The sequence below is a fragment of the Apaloderma vittatum genome, unplaced genomic scaffold, assembly GCF_000703405.1.
Source record: "Apaloderma vittatum isolate BGI_N311 unplaced genomic scaffold, ASM70340v1 scaffold507, whole genome shotgun sequence".
Lineage (NCBI taxonomy): Eukaryota > Metazoa > Chordata > Aves > Trogoniformes > Trogonidae > Apaloderma > Apaloderma vittatum.
This window is the reverse complement of record NW_009724270.1, coordinates 4,859-27,066: the sequence shown is the minus strand read 5'-3', so window position 1 is coordinate 27,066 and position 22,208 is coordinate 4,859. Positions and strand designations below refer to the sequence as shown.

The following is a 22,208-nucleotide window of genomic DNA, read 5'->3' as shown; positions in this document are numbered from 1 at the left end:
TGAGCAGATTTTAATAAAAACCCTCGAGAAGACTTGTCCTGAAAAAAATCAAAAATTTCACTGGTGTTCGAGATACAACTCCCTTGAGTTTCTCAGGCCGGTGTGGGGAGCTCAGCATTTCAGGTAAGGAAGAATATAAACATTCAGGGGAGGAGATAGGAACATTAACAAATGTCAGCCATAGGCAGTAGTTCATGTTTGCGGTTCCTCAGATTTTACAGTATTATTCTATACTTGATTATCTTATTTTCGCAATCCTGTAGCATTGTAAAAACTGAGTGCCTTTTGGAAACACTGATCTGGCACTGACGTGTTCAAATCCACATGTAAGTTCTTGGGGATTGTTTTTATTGAGCCATATGCAAATGTTTTTTTCTGCCAATGTGCTGACATCAGTTTCATGCATAATTTGGTCTTTTAATAACCTTTTTTTCCCTTTTTTTCCCCCCCACCTAGAGTCTTGCCTCAATTTCCATGTGCTTTGGAATAGCAGCTGTTTTAATCGCAGCGTGAGTTAAACTGACCTCCCACAAACATGGCAGACGAAGATCTAATTTTTCGTATGGAAGGCATTGATAATGCTAGATCAGCTGCAGTCAACTCTGGAAATTATCTTGATGCCGATAGTGATGATGAAGACAATTATTTTATCTGCCCAATAACTGATGATCCGGTTTCTAACAAGTCTGACGGTATCAAAGTTGACAATTATTACAGCAACTTAGCAAAAACTGAGCAGTACAGTTCAAGCTCTTCTCCTAGAAACTTGTTTAGCTTTAAGGTAAGTATTTGCTACAGCCTTCTGTAAGATTTTGGTTTTATGTAGTTGGCATGTGAGATTCTCTAACTGCTTCCTCTCTTGTACTAACACTTTTCAGTGAAAAAATATATCTGTATTTTTCCAGACCTGCAGTTAATTCCATTAAGCCAATAGTCTGTCACTGCCATCGAATTGCTTATTGTCCCTTTCAGTTCAGTGAGAGATCTTCATTTACAAAGGCAGCTGATTCCAGGCAGACAAATCACTGCTATTATGGTCAGACCTTTAAAAAAGCAATACGCTGGTTGAGAGACGTAAAAGATGATACTTGTAAGCTGAACTGGGGACTGGCAAGAGATAGTTTGTTATGGATTTTGCCAAGCAGAGTTAACAATCCACAATATTTTTATTTGGACAAATAAAATGTAAATTATAACATTGTAATGGTAGGGATTTAGGTTATAATTCCTTCTTAGTGGGCTTTTAACATGTTTGATCTCGTGCTTGGGAATGAAGCATCGCACTGGCAGTAGTTCCTGACGGACTACTTGAGCAGTATCTGACCTTTTTAAAATGAGCAGCAATCACAGCGTTGCAGAGAGGTCATAGGGACCACAGTTGGTGCTTCCTTGGCAGCGTGTCCTGTGCCACAGGGCTCCCTGTGCATGGATCAGGCCAGGTCAAGGGAGGAGAACCCGCACTAAGTGGAACCTCAGGAGCGTTAGAGACATGCACTGTATTGTTCCAGACATGCGCCGTTCGTGCTAAACTGGCATGGCTCCTAATTTTTTATCTAGGCTAGAATTTAATGCATTTTATTAACAGGTTTCTTGTTAAACAAGTAACATGTTAACATTTATAATAGATACTCTAAAATCTTGGTTGTGCCTAATGCATGCTTTATTCCTGGAGAGATGGCAGAGGGTTTATTTCAGTCAGCTAACATGAACTGTCTTGCCTGCAGTAAGATTTAACCAAGGGTAGTTAATAGAAACTTAAAAAGAGCCATATTCCTAAGGAGGCTGAAGAGTTCAGTATAGACAAGGGGAGATAACTTGCTTAGCATAGCATAAACTAAACTATGATAAGAAGTTTAGTTGTCTTTTGTGTAGACGTTTTAGCACGAAACACTTGCCTCTGGGTTTGCAGTGTGAGTTTTGAGTCATGTGGTCTGAGAGAAAACTGCTAAGGACTTAAGACGCTTCAACTATTTCCTTCTTCCTAAGCTATCAGGTTGCTTCTGCAGAATATACATGCCCATGCTTTGGGCTCCACAGTGTCTAGTTTGGTATTTCAGCCCCTATCGCAGATAAAATGCATTGGGTTGAGATGGGGAGCAAGCAAGTCTCCATCAGCTGCTTAAGCTGCAGAAATGGTGAATTCTAACGTGGTGAAGCAGACAGACAGGACTGATAACACGAGAACTGCCACTGTCTAGTCTCATCAGAGTCTACTTCTCAAACCACAAAGCTAATGGCAGCATGGGTTGTTGATAATGAAATGCAGAGTACACAGTAGTTCTGTGCCTTTAAAGAGGACTCAGGAATGTTTAGTTAGCCAGTTAATAGGCAAGACCCTTTTAACTCATGTTTTCCAGTTAAAAAAATTGCCACTTAATAGGTTTGTTCATGGGTGTTCTGAGAATTAAATTAGAAATATAAAGTGAAGAGTGTCTTTTAAGTGGAAATTATTTTTTTAATTAACATGACAACAGAGACTGTCAATCATTTGTCTTATCACATGTATTTTCCTACTTCTGTGTTTCTCATGCGTCCTATAGAATGACACACAGCATCGTTCTAAGCACGGCTCTGTGGTTGACCATAGTCGGGTAGGTTAAAAAGAAAATGTGAACACCATATCTAATAGATACATTAAGTCTTTTTCTTTTGGTTTTGTGTTTTCCCTTTTATGGCATTTTTTTATTTTATTATCTGGAGGAACTACTTGCCTCAGCCCATAAAACTAATCGAGTCAAAATTAAAAAGATATCTGTTAAATGAAATAATACCCATCTTTTGTTCTTTACCCTGAAATGTCACTTCTTTTAAAGCACACATCTGTAGTTATTTCTTCACAGTATTTCCTACTGTGGACAAGAATAGAATAGATGCAAAACATCTACTTGGTCTGTATGGCAGCTGTACGCTGTACGCAAAATTTCTGTTTGTTTGAGGACAGCTTTTGTAAAAAGCACCTCACAAGATCAAGCACAAGTAATTAATTTATTTCAGTCATTACCTAGCATCGACACAGATCACCTTTTGGAGAGAGACCCTACTCAGAAATGATTTGACATAAGGCGAATTGCTTCATCAATTACCTGTTTCTGTCTCTCCCTATTTATTTCATATATATTTGGATATAGAAGTATGATCTGAGGCAACTTCATTTTGTTATGAAACATGTAGGAAATCTTTCTTAGCATGTCTTTTAGACTTGTTTTATTTATCCTAGTAGTGTGTTCATTTTGTGATTTTTATTGTCGGAAAAGGGAGCATTTGAATTGTTTGCTATGTATGTAGATTTACAGATGAAATAAAAATAAGCATAAACAAAAACTCAGCTGCTTCAAAAACTTCCTTGATGTCATTGCTAACATGGGTTTATGCTGATTTTTTTTTTTTACACGTTTTGACTGAGATTTTAATTCCAAAGGGAGAAAACCCAAACCAGTATTTTAAAAGTTACCGTTTCTACATACTTCAAATTCAGTGAGAGAGGCAGTAACAAAATCTCAGACCTCAGTATTTCTTTACCAGCAGGGGTGCAGAGTGGCCTTTTCTCCATCTCTCCTTGTAGAAGGCCTTAGATACGTCTCAGGATCATATCTCCGGTTCTCTTGGAACAGTACAATGTAAAAAGGGGGAGATCAGAATGTTAACAGAAAAGCATCCAAATTGGCTGGTACAGAAAGACTGTTTATATTCCAGAAAACTCCTTTATTTTTATTTTTTTTTTACTATTGACTTGGTGGAGATTGAAATAGCTACTTGTCTGGAATTGTTGTAATAATCCATTTTTATAGCATTCTAATTTCTTCTTTCTTATGCTGAGTACAATGGGGGGGGGCCTTGGGATTTACAAAATCTTTTTCTTCCTCCATATTGCTCTGTCACTTTTTTTATACTTACACTGCAAGTATGTCCTGTCGGTTGCAAAAAGTTAAAAATCAAAAGTGAAATGAGTTAATGCAATCTCTGTGACTTATCACTAAATGCAACCTATGTTAGAGATATTTGCAAATTACAATGAGTTTTGCAAATTTTATTTGCTGTATACTAGACCAGATTCTGTTCTCAGTAACTTCATAGTGGTGCAGTTTGAACTGCAACATGATGCTTTATTTTTCTTAATTGTATTTCATTATGCTTGAAGCTACAAAATTTCAGAGTGGTCTTTTGTATCACTGGGCCCCAGCTCTGAATCGTGTTTTGGGGGGTTGTGTGGTTGCACATCTTTGTACCATTGAAGTCCTGATGTGCTGTAGAAAATGCCGTTGTTGTGAATTGCTGCTGATTATAACTAACGTGCCAGTGTGAAACTTCTTCAGGAAACCTGGAAACATGCTATCCAGAAAGCAAAGCACATGCCTGATCCATGGGCAGAGTTTCATCTGGAGGACATTGAGACAGAACACGCTACTCGTTACAGGTCTGTGGATCTTTCTGCTTTTAATGCTGATGTAAAACAGAATATGCTGGTTTATGCAAGGGCCCTGTTTGTGTGTAGTTCAGAATATGTGTAATTACATGGCTGAAGAACTTTTGATGATGTCCAAGATGAGTGTCTTAACTGAATCTCCCAGGAACATGTAAATATTACACATTATCAAAAAATAAACATTTCACCAAACCACTGACACTCTAAGTAGTATCTGAGTTTCACCATGTAGACAGGAAACAAGGCTGGAAAGTATTTTCTAGCTGATTTATTAATGCTATAAACTTAATCTAATAAGGAAATCAATCCAAATAAAAAGGCAGCATACTTAAAGAGTTTAGGGGGGGAAAAAAAAGGCAACATAACACTCTGCCTTTCCAAAAATAATTTTACTGTTGCCTGTCCGTGCAGTGTTGCTGCATGTGGCTGGAATTTAGATCCTTAGAAAGCCCAGAATAGCTCAGTGTGGTGTACGTGCTGAAACTGAGCGTGGCCCTTAAACTGTTCTCAGTGCTTTAGCGCAGGCTTTGCCAAAACATTTACCCTACTGACACAGGTTTCTGGGTGGAAGGGGTAAGAGTTAGAGACCAGTTAATTACCACGTAGCATCAGTGTTTGGGGAGGCTTCGCTCTTCCTCCCTGTAGACTGCATCTGTCTGTGGTCAGCCACACAGTCCTGAAATAGTTTGCATATTTTAAAATACAAATAAGTGATAATACTGGTTTAAGGCTACTCAGTTACCCGACTGAAAAGAGATTACCTTGATGCTCTGTTTCCACCTCTTTTCTGCTGCAAATGAGTGATAAGGGGCTATATGGGGTGAGGACGGGCATGAAAGTTCTGGAGGAATCAGGCTGGATACAATTACGTGTTGGTGACTCAATGGCTGTGGTTCTCAGTTTGTCTTTTACTGTGGTGGGAATTAAAGGAGTGGGGAGAAACGACAGTTGTACTCTTTATATTATCGTAGTGTTGTGCAGAGACTTACTACTCCAGTGGTGCAGTGCTGGGCAGTTCCTGGCTCAGCTGCTTTTCAGAGTCATGTCTGGTGCTGCTTTCTGCTCACATCCTCCACAACCCTGGGGCAGGTCTCCAGCTAGAACCAGGTTTAAGCAAGCATACTGCTGGGGGAAGATGACCTGACCACTGTGTAGGACTTGGTAAGGCTCTTTCTGCCCTGGTGTACTGCCTAGGCGTGGCAGAGGAGATGTAATGTCAAAGTGTGTAAAACCTAATTTGTAGCATTGCAAAAGTTTAGCTTCTATAGTGGAATCTGTACATTGCCAATGGGATTCAGTGTCTTTTCAAAGAGGTGTATGTATTTCTTCTTTCCTGCCCAAGTAAGGAGGGGCAGGAGTGTGATGGGAAGAGTAGAAGGTTTTTGGTTGGTGTGGCAGCAGGGCCTTTTAGCAGTCAGCTAGAGATAAGGAAGGATAGGTGCTGGGGATGGGAGGATTGGGTTCTCTGCATTTTCCTAAGAGGAACGTCTCCTGGTTTTGCAGGTACAATGCAGTTACTGGGGACTGGGTTGAAGATGAAGTCCTTATCAAGATGGCTTCACAAGTAAGATCTCGCTGTCTTCATGTTTGTTAGAAACTAAATTTGTCATTTCCTTCCTGTTGCTGAATAGTAGCAGCAAGATACTTTCCTCGTATATAAGTTCTGAAGTCTCAATGTCATTATTTTCTCCTACCCCTCTTTTTCCTTGGCTTATCCATTATGTTTTGGTGTCCCAACAGCCTTTTTTTTTTTTTTTCAGAGTAGACTAGAACATGGAGTCAGCCCTTCCCCATCAGCAACATGAGGCATTTGTTCTTTGCTCAGTGATTTCCTTCCCATTTCAGCCCTCCCACTTCCTACTGGCTTCATCTCCCTGCCTGGCAATAGTCCTATTATTTTGTGTGCTTCCAAATAATTTCTGCTCCTGAGATGAAAACAGACTGAATTTTCAGTATGTGAGGGTAGAATCTACTGTTGCTTCCCAGTTGAATCATGGGCTTGGTGGTGTGTTGGAGTTACTGTGCTCTGTGCTACTGACATAGTATCTGGTGTCTGGAGAGGTGATGATCAGCTTGGCTCATGCTGTATAGAAGCCTGAATGTGGAGAGCATGAAGTCTGCAATGAGAGCTTCTCTAGGCAGTTGTAACAGAGCCGAGTCCAAACTGGAGAGAGAATTTAAACAGCTTCTTTCAAAGACATATCGTATCTGCTGGGTATTGAGGGTGAGCTTATTCCAAAAGTCTTTTCCTCAGGTTCCTACTTACACTATTTTCACATTTCTTTGAGGAAATAGATATTGTGTAGAGCCTGTTTGAGAACTGCTTTCTGACAGATATAAAGGGGGAAGATGTGGTTGTGTGTGTCTTTCTGGTTAAAAATTAACTTTGTGAAAATGACAATGCTGAGCTTTTGGTTTTTTCTTTCTCTTAGCCTTTTGGCCGTGGAGCAATGCGAGAGTGTTTCAGAACGTAAGTATCTGCTGGCTTTATCTTTGCTGGCCTCCTTACAGTAATTTCTTCTGTGGTGACTGGAATTTCACTTAGGTGTGGTGGAAAACGTGTAAAGTGCAGCTTCCCATTAGCTCCCTGCTGTGCCTTTCTTAAAAGGCATAGCTGAGGGGTTTATTCCTGTTTGTGTGACTCTGGCCACAGCATGGGGAGTGGGGTTCAGAAAGCAGAACATTCTCTTAAGGGAAGAACAAGCAAGCGTGGTGCAGGTATCCAGTGATCTTGCTTTGGAAAATCAAGCCATTGCCTGTACTAGAATTGCAGTGGGATGAATAATGTGCAATCACATCCAGTGCCAGCCGGTATAGTCAACCTGTCAATTAGCAGTTCTTGAATTTATGCTGTTACCACCATTTCTGGGAGACAAAATACCCATAAAGGTACAGAAGCAGCTACTTTGTTTCTGTGTTCCTGGTGTGCTAAAATATCTTTTCGTTTGATGTGAGGCAGTAGGTGTGTGCAGCCTGAAGGCCACCTTGAGGCCTATAGTTAGGCAGAAGAAAGTGTAGTTGGATGGTGCAGTCTCAACTGAGAAAGCCTCCCTTGGTGGAGAAGGTTATCGTCCCAGAGTTAACTTTGGATCACGTGTACCAGAATAATCCTGTTCTGAGTAAGGCCGAGCTTTAGCAACAGCAGTTAATCTTTCCAGAAGGGTAAAGCATGGGGGAAGACAGAAAAGGAACTTTTCTTTCCTTGGAGAGTTGTAGCAAATACAGTTGCAGGCATTAGCATTTAGCTATAAATCAGTTCATGCTAGAAGAGTACCCCACCCTTTCCAGGATCTGGAAATTAATGTTTTCTGGAAAATGTACATGTGTGTGTTTAAGGTAGTTCCACCTTCTTTCTAGTTATATAATCCAGATTTAAAATTGCATTTTATGTCTGGTTTCAATTCTGGAAAGGAGAGAAACTTCTGAATGACAGAAACGTGATGCTTTGAACTTGAGCAAAGAGGAAGAAGAGTAACCCCTCGGTCCTCCAGTTTGGCATTGTTCCAGTATCAGTTTGTGCTGTGGGCTCTATTCTTCCAAAGCCAGATAGACACAGCAGTAAATGAAGCCTAGGAAGTAACAAATCTTAGCCTGCTGACATTGCTTTGAGCTCTTGTTATTTGCCAAATTTGTCGTTACACAATGTCTTGAGTAGTGCCAGAAACAGAAATTTATCTTTGCAGCTTTGTCTTACCTCATGTCCACAGAAAGCATAATTCGTAGGTCAGCTTCTTATTGCTGTATTTTCCATAACTCCAGCGGCGCACTGGTATTTCCCATGTGGAGGTCTCTCTCCTAGATTTTTGCAACTCTGCAATTCTTTAGTCATGACAGCGACAGCATTGGCTGCACTTGGCTCAATGAACTTCAGAGAGTGTTGGCTTTAGAATAGCACGTGAGCTGGCTTGTTTTATGCAGAGAAATGTGTTTCTTCAGAGAACTGGAAAGGTTTCAAGTCCTGGCTGAAATTCTTTTCTCACTTGTTCTTTCTCTCCAGGGCCTCTGTTAGAGTGACTGTCTGCCCATCCCTGCAGGAGGACAGACAGTCGGAAGCTGCTTTGCCTTTGGAGTGTCCCCTGTAACAAGACCTTTGTACCAAGGTCTTGAGAAAGAGCGAGGAGGTGGGGGGGAGGAGAGTTGAGACTCTGAGTGCTGCTGCTACCTTCTCAAAGTGTGCAGTTTGCCAGAGCATCAAGAAAGGCTCAAGACCCATTGTTTGCTGCTGAACAGAGTGTGAGAGCTGCTCCGTAGTCAGCCATGCCTGACTCTAGATACTCGTCTTCGTACTCCCATACTCTTCCTGCCCCTCCAGACTGGTTTGACCTTGCTGGAGTCTCCAGCAAAACTGTTCCTGTCACAGTATCTGCTGTCTTCTCTGCTGAATTAACTTGGGGCAGGGAGATGGGGACAGAGGGGAGAGAAGTGCTTTTCCTCTTGTGTCCCCTATAAATGGATGAGGCTGTTCTAGGAAGGAGACTGTGTCTGCTTTGGAATTCTTGATAACAGTGTAGGGTTTTTTCCCGATTTGACTTGAACATTGGCATCTTCTGCAGCCGTTGGGTACCTGCTTAATCCATTTGTTGGCAACTAGCAGATCTTCTTTTGTCAAAGTTGTTTGTTTGGGTTTTTTTTGTTTTTTTTTTATTTCTTCCCCACTTCTGAGGCATCTGTGGATTGAAGATTTGCACATCAACAAAAGTTAAAAACTGCATCATAAGAGAACTGTCAGGTCTAGTTTTCTTTCTGTGTACATGGGGGATACTGAGTAGTTGAGCAGCCACTCGTGAGCACGTTGAGAAGGCAGTGGTTCGTTCTTATTGTAGGAGAGGATTTTCTCCTCTCATATTTGAAAGGCCACTCCCTGCTAATTTCTGCAGAAAATAATTGTTGACATTGGAACAGGGCATTGAGGTGGCATCCACCCTTCATACTCTGGGTTTGACGGGAGCAGGGAGGGAAAGGAAATGAGAAAAGGAGAAAGTTCAGAATAAGAGCAGCTGCAGTCAAATCAAACAGAAACTTTGGCACATCCCAGACATTCATATTGGGTATTCCTCTTTTCAGCTAGAATATCTAGTAAATGACTGAGGGTGATACTGATCTCAGGGCCTGGCTCTGTCCATGAAAGCAAAGAAATGGGAAAGATTGAATTAAAATTCTTGGATTTCGTTTCACGGACAACTGCTTGTTCTTTCAGGAAAAAGCTGTCCAACTTTTTGCACACACAGAACTGGAAAGGTGCCTATAACTATGTTGCCAAGCAATACATAGAGACTGTGAGCAGGGATGTGTATTTTGAGGATGTCCGACTTCAGATGGAAGCAAAACTCTGGGGCGAAGAGTACAACCGGCACAAGCCACCAAAGCAGGTACATTCGAAGATCTTGCCAAGCAAAAATGCAGTCTTGCTCTCCTGTTAGAGTTATAGAATGGCTTGAGCTGGAAAGGACCTTAAAGATTATCTAGTCCCAACCCCCTGCTGTGGGCAGGGACACCTTCCAATAGACCAGGTTGTTCAAAGTCCTGTCCAACCTGGCCTTGAACGCTTCCAGGGAGAGGGCTTCCACAATTTCTCTGGGCCACCTGGTACAGTGTCTCACCACCCTCACAGAAAAGAATTTCTTCCTAGTATCTAACCTTACTCTACCCTTTTTCAATTTGAAACCATTACCCTTCAACCTGTCACTACACTCCCCTGGTAAAGAGTCCCTCCCCTTCTTTCCTGTAGTTCCTGTATGTTTTGCTCTCTGGGTATAGACTCTTTGCAGTGTTACTCTTAAGTTACCCACAAAGATAGGCTAGAAAGCCAACACTTAGTAAGAATTTTCCAGAGGGATTTGTTGCAGACATGAGCTGGTTTTGAAGTGACTGTTTTAATTTATGGAATTCCTCCAACAACCTAAGCAGCACATGACTCTTGCCCCGCCCCCTTGTTAAACAGAGAGATCTTTGCAATTGTTCAGCTTCTTTCATTGGGAAAGTTTTCACAGCTGGAAGATTGACACAAGCTTTGATCTGAGGACAGTATTCTCTTAGTTGTTTATCTTTCCCTCCCCAGGTGGATATAGTACAGACCTGTATTATTGAAATGAAGAACAGACCTGGAAAGCCTCTCTTTCATCTGGAACATTACATTGAGGGCAAATACATCAAATACAACTCAAATTCTGGATTTGTGCGAGACGACAACATTCGTCTTACTCCGCAAGTGAGGCTTTGTTTAATGCTTTCCATAGAGTCTGCTGCAGGGAGTTTCTTGGCTAGGTCCAGAGGGTTGCATTACTGCCAAGAAAGGAAACTACTGGCTTTACAGTACAATGCCAAATTAATTTCTCCTTTTGCAGTACCTCTGCCCCTTATTTGGGGCCTGCTCTTTAAAGCGCCGAGTGCTTCTTTATTCCATTTCTGTGTCTGATTTTAGTTGAGTTGAACATGGTTAATATGCTTTGGAAAACTTAAGCCCTTTGACTCTGATTATAATTGCAAGCATCAGCATACTGCAGACTCTCTTCAAATTAGGGCAGGGAGAGAGAACTCTCATGTACTATGTCTTAAATAGTCTTCTGGTGCCTCTTGTAATATGCAGATGGAGGTGGCAGATACCCATCTCATATAACTAAACATCTAGCCATTTGCATATAAGAATTTGGGTTGTTTTGGCTACAGCATCTAAATAGGTGAATCTGAGGCTGCGTATATAAATACAAGTACAGATTTCAAGTGATTCTTGGATCTCATAGAAGACTTAAAATACTGGTGAAAAATGTGGAGTGGTCAGCATAGCCAAAAGGTTGTTTACTGCGGCTTGAAGGTTTTGTTCTTGTCACTGTTTTCCCCTGCTTTTAAGGTATTTGCCATGATGCTTAATGTAAGCAGAGGGCTTATGTTCTGGGCTGTCTTTTGTACGCTGAATCAGTGCTATGCTTTCACAGATTGGGAACAAAATGTTCTGTGAGGCTCGTTGCAGTTAAAATATTTGTCTATCACCACCAGTCACCTCCCCCAGGCCTGGCAGTGCTCTTTTGGAGGCCTTCCCAGAAGATTCCTAATGTCTCAGCTTTATGCGAAAGAGAAGGGATTTTTATACCTGATTCTTGCAACACTGCATTTAAAGGGGACAAATGTACATTTTATTACCTGATACACAAATGTAGGGCGACATTAACCAGTCAGGAGGACCTCACAGAGGGCATGATAGGGGAAGGAGAATTTGTGGAGATGCTCATTTTTTTTTTTTTTATAAAATGTAGCAGAACTCTGCCTGTTGGCAGAAAAAAAAGCAGTGTCCCATGGCTGCAGAGCTTGGAGATCCACAGGCAGAGCCAGAATGTTTATGTAGAAGTTATTCTGCACTGGCTTGAGCCCAGTGGTGTTCGCTCTGCCAGGCAGCTCCCCGCTTGAAGACTGTAGCGGAAAACAGAATATCCAGTATAGGAAGGAGGAATAAAGCAATCTTCTCTCTTCTGCATATTCCTACTTCTGCTTTTCACCCTACCTCTGTTAGCCCATCTTTGAGTGGGGGCAGGCTGGAGAAGCAATCTACTACATGCTTTTAGTCTCTCCTTGTTTTCATTGTGATGTTTATACCATTTATATTTCATCAATAGGGTTATCAGACTTCTCTGCCTATTAATATGAGGTGAATATGAGTTGCTGTTTTCAGAAGCTCAAAGGAGAGTTTTCTCACACATCTTTGGTTCTTCCCAGGCCTTTAGTCACTTCACCTTTGAACGCTCAGGACACCAACTCATTGTTGTTGATATCCAGGGAGTTGGAGATCTTTACACGGACCCTCAGATCCATACAGAGAACGGTACAGATTTTGGAGATGGCAACCTAGGTAAAATCCATGATCCTGTTTCACATGCTGATGGTTTCTTATTTTTTCTTCTCAGCTGTCTGCTGAGTAGCTGCTACACAGCTGATTGAGCAGGCACATTTCTGAGGGTCTTGTCAGCAGGTGGGGAATTTCTATCGTAGGGATTCCCTGAACAGGGCAGCAAGGGCAGGTTTAAATGAGAGTTGATCTTGGCTCTTGTCTCCTGACCAACTTTTAAACCAAACAAGTAATGAAATAAAGTATCTTCCCACAATGTGAGAGCAGTAGTCCTGGCTTTTCATTTCCTTGCCACACTGCAGGACTGGATGCAGCTGAATGTGGAGAGATAAGCCTTGCATTTTTTTAAAGCTCCAAGTATCCATACCTGAAGTTGTTCGTAGGACACAGCAAGTTTTGTAAGCAGGATCAAATTCAGGCATGTTTCTGAATGATGCAGACAGCTGATAAATTATTATATTGTTTGCATACATAGCTTTTGAAGATTTTACACACTTCCTTTTCACCCTCTCCTGCAGAGAGGGTGAAAAGACCTTACAGGTGTTGAAATAAAATGTAAGTGACTTGAGCTGTGTGTGCTACAAAGCACTTTGTCTTCTCTTTTGACTTTTTAGAAAATGTTTTGGGGCTTCGAGCTTTTAATAAGTATACCAACATATAAACTTTGAGTAAACCCTTCCTTCACTTTTTTTTTTTTTAATGCTTAGGTGTTCGAGGTATGGCCTTATTCTTTCATTCTCATTTCTGCAACAAGATTTGCAAAAGCATGGGACTTACACCATTTGATCTTTCATCCAAAGAGAAAGATGCCCTGGATTATAATAAAAAATTGCTTGTAAGTGCTTGATAAAAAAAGTAACTAAGCAGTATAGCTGGTTTATTCTAACTTTAAAAGCCCTGTAAATAAACCAGGATATGCTATTTATGCAGCAAATAAAAACGGCGTAATCACTTATGTTACAGTTTAAAATACAAATGTTTAAATCTGCCTTATCCACACTTGTCTGAGAATTAATGCTGTAGCTTTTATTAATAAGGAACCTTGCAACACACGTATATTTAGGACCAAGTATATTTCTGAATGCTGAAGTCATTAGTGAGTTTTGTATCTCACAGGCCTCCTAATTTGGGGAAAAGATAAGAATAGAACTGATTATCTTCACCTGATCTCAGTTTCAACTCCTGTTAGTGGGAGTGAGACTCAGTGAAGTTCTTTAAATGAAATTCAGTTTTAAACAGAACTCTCTCTGACTGCAACAGTGCCGGGACTTGATGTTTTGTTGGTTTGTTGAGTTTTTCAATGCAAATAATTCTGTATACGTGTGCGTATTTATACCCTCACTTTTATAGAGAACTCCTAATAAACATTCATGTTGGCTTATGTAGCAGGCTTAGAATACAGAGAAGCATTATTCATGGGACTTTCTTGTTAATTTGCCAAGGAATCTGCTCAGACAATTCTCCGTGGCACAGAGGAAAAATGTGGCAGCAGCCGAGTGAGAACAGTGTCTGGTAGTCGGCCTCCTCTGCTCTTCCGCCTGTCTGAAAACTCTGGAGATGAAAGCATGAGCGATGTAGCATTTGACTCTCTACCCTGCTCGCCTTCCTCGGCAACCCCTCACAGCCAGAAGGTGGATGTGCTTAGTGAGTGAGCTTCATACGTAACTTCCTTGGGGGTTCCTGAACGTTTGGTAGTGACTTGGTTTATTTTGTTGGTTTTAAACACAACAGGATGTTGTATTTAGCCTAGAATATGTCTGTAGCATTCTTCTTTGAGCAAAAAAAAGTACTTCTGCTTAGATAATAAATGCACAGATGCTTCTGTGAAAAACGTGGTAAAACTGTGGTACCCTGAGATTTATCATCAAGCATGTGATGCTAAAAATAAGAAGCAAATGTTTTTCTTTCTAGATTGGCCTGTGTTCAATGAAGTAGATAATTTGGTTCACAAAGATGATGATCAGCTTGATAACCAAAGGGTGAGTCTCTTTCCAACAGAAAATGAGATTGCAGTTCCTTAGTCAGTGTATCTTTAAAGGACTGTTTGAAGTCTTTGTTCAGTAAAAGTACATAAAGGCGTTCTGCCTGCTTTCAGTGCTGCCCGTCACATTACCTGCATACATTTGCCGCTTCTGATAAAGGAAGAACATTTTATTTTAAAGTATATTTTTCCCCTCCAGATATTTATTTGCATCCAGTGTATTTTAACAGGTAATTAAAATGTGCATCTGTTCCCCTGCCTGCGTGTTGTGTCTGGCACTTGTGCCAGCTGCTGTGGTATGAAAGGTGAACAGAATCCCCGTTGATTAGGTCTGTGCAAATACCAGTGCTGTGGGGCGTTAGAGAACCTCGCCTGAGGAGACTGCAAAAAGTTTGCAAAGGGAATTTTCCAACAGTCAGGCCTTAGCACCAAGGGCTGTTGGTTCCTGTGTTTTCTTCTTAACTGGCTACTGCTGAAGATTGAAAGCTATGTTGAGTGGACTCTTTGTTTGGTAAAGTATGGGATTCCAATTTTATTTGTAATGTATCTCAGAGAGAACACAAATGTGGACAGTGCTTCCTGGGTATTTAAGTCCTGTTCTATCTGTCAGAGATAGCACAATGTAAAATCATTTTCATCCAGTATATCCACTCAACATATCTTACTGAACCAGCAGAAGGTTTTCTGTGGGAAATGCCAAGCTTAGATCCTTAAAAAAGGTAGTGCTAATGCTGAGATGTTTTCTTCTTACCTTCTTAGGATTTTGAAAATGGTGGAGACAGTGGATATCCTAGTGAAAAGAGAAGTGACCTAGAAGATCTGGATCATAAAGAGAGGGTGAGAACCTGTCTCTGGGTTTAGCAGAGCTGGGCCTGTTCATACTGTTTCCATAGAAGAATCTTACTTTTTTACTCCTCTTGATCTAGACTTTGTAAACAGAGCAAACAGTTGGAAAGAAATTCCCTCATGTTGCAAAATTACTTATTCATCTTGGGAATGTTAATGATACTTTTATAGGAAAAAGGCTATCTGTAATGAGGAGCTTGATTTTAGATGTTGTGGAGTTTTTTAAGTATTCTATATTGCATTTGGGAAATGTAGCCACCTTCTTGTCATATGGAATCCATGAATATGATCTGCTTTCAGATTCTTTTACCCTCTCTACTTTATATGGCTTGAGATATACATGGGTTTTGACCTGAAAATCTTAACTAGATAGTTAATTAGCAGATAGGAAGGAGAATATTACTTCCAAAGATATAATTTCTTTTGCGTCTTTGAAGCAGAAAGGTATTTCTCATGGGATATCCAGTGTACAGGATTAAAGCTTGAATGTGCCGTATTCTTTACCATTTCAGTATGTTTCTTTTTGTGTTGTGATACCACTGAGAGAAGAGGCTCCAGGGGAAACTATTTTGGTCATCATCACTATTAATTTTTCTGGATGGGAATAGTCTAGAGGGCTAACTGGCACACATCAGTTGCTGCAAATTAAATGATACAAATCTTTACGTTAATGTAGGGCCACTCAAACAACAACCGAAGACATGAATCTGATGAAGACAGTTTGGGAAGCTCTGCAAGGGTAAATAAAGCAGAAATGTTGATAGACAATGAGTCTGCCACTCTGCTTGTCCTTTGTCCCACTCATCTGCCATCTAACTTCACATCACTAAATTAGATGTCAGCTTTCTTTCCTTTTCAGCTACAGAATATACAGTGGTATTAACTTACTTCTCTTTTTTGTTTCCTTTTTTTGTTTTGTCTTTATTTTCCAGTTAAAGAAGTACTGTTATAAACAAATTGTCACCTCTCTAACTGATCCCTGACATGGATTAGTGGTTATGCATGCATTTCTCACTTGTATTTATAGTGCTATGGATTTTTTTTTCCACTTAACTAGATTATATTTCCTTTCTGCACTTCATTTTTGGAATTGTGTCCCATATGGGGTCTAAGGATTTTCTTAAAATGTGCGTTATTTAAAATATGCAACAGTAGCTCTCTCTACTGTATATCTAATTGTGCTAGGGAAGATCAGACCTTCTTATATTTTTTTATGAAATATAACTTCTGTGGCTATCAACTTAAGCACGTAACTATTCTTCAAGGAAATAAAAACAGGTCTTGGACAGCAATGAATAATTTAATTAGATACACTTGTCAGAATTTCCTTGTAATGATTATATATTGCTGTTTCAGGAAACAGCCTTAACAAACTGAAGTTCTGTGCCAGTAACCTTCCCTGTTGTGCTTCCCCTGTGTACATCCAAAGGCTTTATTATGAAGACTGAAAGCTTTTTTCAGCTGCTGTTTCCCATACACTTGTTATGTTGAAAAATTGTTTGTTCTCATTTGCATTGGACATTCTAAGAAACACCAATGCAAGTATCTGCCTATCATCCTCTGCATTTCTACTTTTCATTTTTCTGGAGTTGTAGAATGCAAGCAGCATTTAAAATATTTTGAACTGGTATTCTGACCATAAAAGAATGGGTTTAAATTTTTTTGTGCATGTATAAACTCAGTGCTTGCAGTGTGGCTATTCAGGTGCTTATTTTTATACATACTTTTTTTTCCCAATTCAGAACTTAAAGCTAATGTTTTACTTTGCTGCTGTAATTTATGAAAAATATTTGATGTTGGGATTAGAAATAGAGGACTTTACTCCATTTCATTAATAAAGAACAATAATAATTCATTTAAGTAGTAACATGTCTTTTGAAACTCATGTATTACAGTATTTACTAATAAGTAATAGTATTAATGGAGGCTTTGATTTCTGGATGGTAATCCATATGAACAGTATGTAAATTTTATTTCTGCCTAGAAATAATAGTATATTCCCTGTTTCAGGTCAGTGTGGAGAAATGGAATCTTTACAACTCTTCCAGAGTCCACATCCACAGACCATCCTGTGTTGCCCAAGAAATTCAGAGGCTCAATGCACTGGAACTTGAAAAGAAAATTGGAAAGTCAGTCCTTGGGAAGGTAGGATGGGTCTAATAATCCTGTTCTTTCCAACCAGAAAGAAACATCTTGTATTTACTACTTATGTAGAAGTGTTGTCCTTCATGAGTTAGTTGTGCAGATGAAAATTAAAACATGTTTATAGCTTTCTGACACCTAAACATCTTTTATAAGGGACATCTAAGCTCAGGGTCCCATGAGTCCCATCTGCTTTTTGGACTTGCAACATCTAGGCTCCTTTGGGAAGGACCCTGCTGTTGGTTCATCTGCCTTTTCAGAGGCAGCGCATAGAGAAGATAAAGTTAGATAGGGTGTGCCTGACCGCATGCCTTGTAAATAGGCAAGGTTGGGCTCCTGAAAAATGGTAGCACGGACCAACTATTTTTACTCTAGACTGTCTCAGACAATGCATGTGTGAATTAAGCTTGAGTGGGCTTAAGCCTACACTCAAAGCATCCTGAGAGCCTCAGATGTTCTCTGCCCTTTTACTTACAGAAGAAATCTGCCCTTCCCTTAAGGAAGGGTGGAGGAAAAACCTTCAAAATCAGATGACACATTTGGAATGAAATCTTGCCCCCACTGACAACAAAGACTTCGCTAGTGTAAAGATTTTACCTGGATAACCTTGTGGATTTTCAGTGCCTCAGAGTAATTCCTTTGCTGTGAGGGCCCTTGCTGTCCATAGAAGTCTGTCACCCATGGTTGCTGCCGTTTGCCCTGCTGGCCGACATGTGAGGCAGTTGTAGGCTGGCTGTCTTTGATTCCCTCCTAAAGGTGTCCAAGGCCGAAGCAGATTTGCTGGGACATGCCCCAGGACCTCGTGCTCTGATGTGGCAACCTGCTGGGATATTGCTTAGGGCATGCCGATGTGGGAAGATGTTGTGGCAGCTACTGTTTTGCTGAATTAGGTCTTTTGTCTCTAATAGTCACCTTTATAAAGCTCTATGTGTCTAAGCTTACAGAACTGGAGAGGCAGCTGCACTGCATATAAGCATCGCTTTTTGCTTATTTAATATGTTCAGGCATAAGTCGGGCTCCAAGTCTGTGTTATCAAACCAGTCCTCTGCTCAGTGACAGAGGTACACAATTAGCTTTAAGTCAGTCAGTCCCCTTAGGTATTTTTTGTGCCTAAGCCAAGCATGGGCACAGGGCTTTTGAAGAAGCAGATCTTTACTTATCACTTACGCGTCTTTTCTGTACAATTGTGTTCTAGGTTCATTTGGCCATGGTTCGCTATCATGAAGCTGGACGTTTCTGTGAGAAGGACAAGGAATGGGATCAGGAGTCAGCCCTCTTTCACCTGGAGCATGCTGCAGACTGTGGGGAGCTGGAAGCCATCGTTGGGTTAGGACTCATGTGCTCTCAGCTGCCACATCACATTCTTTCTGAGGTCACTCTGGAGGTAAACAGAAAGATAAAGAAAATGCCAAAATGCAGAATTGTGGTCTGCTGTAAAAATAACATAAAAAAACCAGGGAATGAAGATCAAAAATAACTGTAGTTAGGTGTTCTGTAGCCTCTTCAGAGAAAACAGATGACTTTGCTGCTTTGTCTGAGTCCTTAATTACAGAAAAGGCTGCCTGCTCCTGGTTTTGCCAGCAAATTACTGCATATTTTTGGGAAGCTTTTCACTTTTCAGCTTCTTAGTTTTTCTGGGGCTGGACCTGTTTCTCAAACATGCTAAACACTTGCAGCAATAACTGACTTGGAGAAACTTCATTTAGTGTTAGGGAAAGGAAGGGATGGTTTTACTTAGAAACATGCATTTTAAAGGTTTTGTTTATTTTACTAGGACACAAAGGAGAACAGAAATAAAGGATTTGATTACTTATTGAGAGCAGCAGAAGCAGGAGACCGGCCTTCCATGATACTGGTAGCAAGAGCATATGATACAGGTGTAAATCTTGGTTCGGACAGGTACTGTGCATGGCTGAGTAATCTAACTTGGTGGTACTCCATGGAGTGGGGAATCTGGGGGAGAAGCACTTGCTGCCTGTCATTCATATGAAAAGCGTCCTTAAGTAACGCTATGAAGTAGGGTTTTGACACTACTTCAGATTTACCCATGTGTGAATAAAAGCGGGGTTTAGGCCATCATACATCAACATAGATCATTTGTGCTGTTGGACACCTGCATGTGTGTTGAATCTACCTGCTTGTTTGAGTTTTGCTGTCATACCAAAGTTGCCCTATGATAGAGCAAAAAAAAAACCCAAAAATGCCTAAAGTTGCCTTTGATGTCACTGGGAGTTTTGAACATCCTGAGATCAGTGGGGGAAAAAATGAATGCAAGAGTCCTTTTGGAGATGTAATACCCTAAAAATGAGTGAAGAGTATTTGCAACTGCCGTATCTCCTCCTCAGTGATTTTTTGAAAGCACATATGTTAAAACAAAGGGGTTGTTTTTCTGCTAAAGCTGTGAAAGAAACTGTGGAACAGGAAATACAGGTGAAGTCATAAAGTGACTGCAGATGATGAATGAAATACTTGTCACAGTTGGAGTCTTTCACTGCTCCTTACAATAAAGTAGGAATAGAAATGTCATAGGAACATAGGCTTAATGCTGAGGATGTTACTTTTAATTAAGGATGATTTAAATTTTAAGAAGTTTAAAAATGCTTTTACCTAGGTAAGTCACTCTTAATTTGGCCAGCACTCCTGTCTTGACAGGAGGAAAAGAAACAACGTTGTGACTAAGAACTAGATTGCCAAAAGGCTACACAGTACGTTGGTTTGATTATGTTTTTTTTTTAACGTTCGAGGTGAGTTTTTGAAAGTGGAAAAATATTAATTTCCTCAAGTGCGAAATGTAACAGGTGATGGAAGTGATTTCTTCCACTGTTGTGTTGTAGTATGTCTTTGTTATGAGTTTTGTGTTCTGCACAACAGTGAAACTCTTAGCAATGGAGAAAGTTAATATAATATTAAACTTCTCACTGAAGTCCACTGAGCATTCTTAATATAAAAATTGCTGGGTTTAACATATTTCTGAAATAAGACTCACTGAACTTTGGATTGTTTCTAAATCAGTTATCCTCACAGATATAAATGGCAAACTAAAACCCTACAACAAGTAGTGAAGCTCAGGCCCTGGAGTTCAGCAAGACACTTCAGTCTGATACTTTTCCTCTGCATTTATTGCATAAAGTGACCCCAGCCTCGTTTTGATACAGTGGCCTGATGCTGCAGTGCAGAATTAGTGAGGATGAAGACATTTGCTTTCTCAGAGAGCATCAAGACTCTGAGAAGCTAGTGCAACACTGAGTTCTGAATCTCCAGTGCAAAGGACATTTGTTTCCTAAGGTAACTGTCTTCTAAAATTATTTTTAATTTCAGAGTACAGGATTGGAAGGAGGCACTGTACTGGTACAATGCTGCACTGAACATGACCGACTATGATGAGGGAGGTGAATATGATGGCACGCAGGATGAGCCCCGGTATCTGCTCCTGGCCAGGGAAGCAGAGATGTTAATGGCAGGAGGATTCCACCTGGATAAGGATCCACAGAGATCAGGTGAGGCTTCATTTTGTTTCTGTGATCAGTAATCCTGCTTTTCCTTCCCTTTTTCCCCAGCATGTATCCCAAAAAGATACTTCCTGCTTTAGCTGTTACACAGAGGGTCAGTACTCAGATTTGTGGGTGGAGCTCTAATGATGATGAGTGATACAAGGCTGGAAACAGTGAAATAGGAAATCTCGCCGATAGCGGGATAGTGAGCAGTGCCAGGCCCAATCCTGTGACAAAATAAGTCACTAGCAAGCAACCCACTCCCTGTGAGGCTTCCGAACTGCGGGTTGCTGCTCGTGCTCTGAGTTACACCCACGACTGCCAGGCCCTGCGTGACATTGGCTTAGTTGTTGTGTGATCTGCATGTCAGGTGTCTAAGTCTTAGAGACTTAGAGTCTAAGCCTTGGAGGATCCTACAGGCTGGTCATATTTCCAATCCTTCCAAATACACTGAAGAGCCATGAGCAGCCAGTCAGGTAACTTCCAACTGGAAGAGCAAAGCCAGATTCCCAGCTCATGTAACTCTGCTCACACTATTAAAATATGCTCATACCTCCAGCCCTGTAGTTTACCCTCAAATCCCCATTTTGTCCTTTAATTGCTTCAGGATCAAGAGATTTTTTTTTTTTAATTTACCCTGTCAACATAACTGATGTTTTCCCCTCTAGGTGAGCTGTACACAGAAGCAGCAGAAGCAGCAATGGAAGCCATGAAAGGCAGACTGGCAAATCAGTACTACCAAAAAGCAGAAGAGGCTTGGGCAATGATGGAAGAATGACACTGCAATTAAAGCAATTCTTGTATATAATTTTTTTAAAAGACTTGCTGCATTTGCAGCTAAAAAGAACTATTTTTATGTGGAGTTACCTGTTTCTTTTTTGTATTTTATTTTTGTAATTTCTTTTTTGAAGGGAGAAATCTAAAAGTAAGTGGTATGTAGGCTGCCATAGCATACTTGTGCTAATGTTTTAAAGCTGTAATACAGACACATTTGATCTTTTGTATATTTTTAACTGTTAGAACTAAGGGGCATAGGTTTTTTTGACAAAAAATGAAGCTGGTGTTTGTTTAGGTTTCATGTCCTGTTTTTCACACAGCAAATGATCACTGTGTTTACATTTTTATTCTTCTCCTAAATTCTAAGCATTTCTTCACTACTATTGGTGTGTCTCACCAAACTTGCATGTGAATGAAAATTTTCAGTTTAAGCATGCAGCTAGCTACTCATTTTAATAAGTAGTCCTATTCTGTTACACTGGTGGTGTTGGGCACTTGATTATTCTTCTTAAATGAATTCCAGATAGAATCCTTAGAATTTGGAGAGAGGCAGCACAGGTGCTTCAGATTGGCAAGGAAGGATGTTCAAGGTGGAATATGTGTTTATGTTCTTCATTATCAATGTTACATATTTTACCATCAGAAAATCACTGATGTTCCTGATGAGGTGAGGCCTCCAGCTACCTCTCATTTTTGCATTTTGCACCATAT

At 40.4% G+C, this 22,208-nt stretch overlaps 1 protein-coding gene across 1 annotated transcript; it reads left to right on the top strand.

Annotated features, from left to right (window-relative positions):
• Positions 1-535: 535 nt before the first annotated feature.
• Positions 536-21,498, top strand: EEF2K (eukaryotic elongation factor-2 kinase). The gene is made up of 17 exons (XM_009872388.1): positions 536-781; positions 4,314-4,414; positions 5,927-5,987; positions 6,856-6,893; positions 9,621-9,792; positions 10,482-10,631; positions 12,131-12,263; positions 12,968-13,095; positions 13,703-13,904; positions 14,172-14,239; positions 15,001-15,078; positions 15,764-15,826; positions 17,098-17,232; positions 18,425-18,613; positions 19,004-19,128; positions 20,548-20,726; positions 21,389-21,498. The coding sequence occupies exons 1-17, from the start codon at positions 536-538 to the stop codon at positions 21,496-21,498; spliced, it is 2,178 nt and encodes a 725-aa protein (XP_009870690.1).
• Positions 21,499-22,208: the final 710 nt, after the last annotated feature.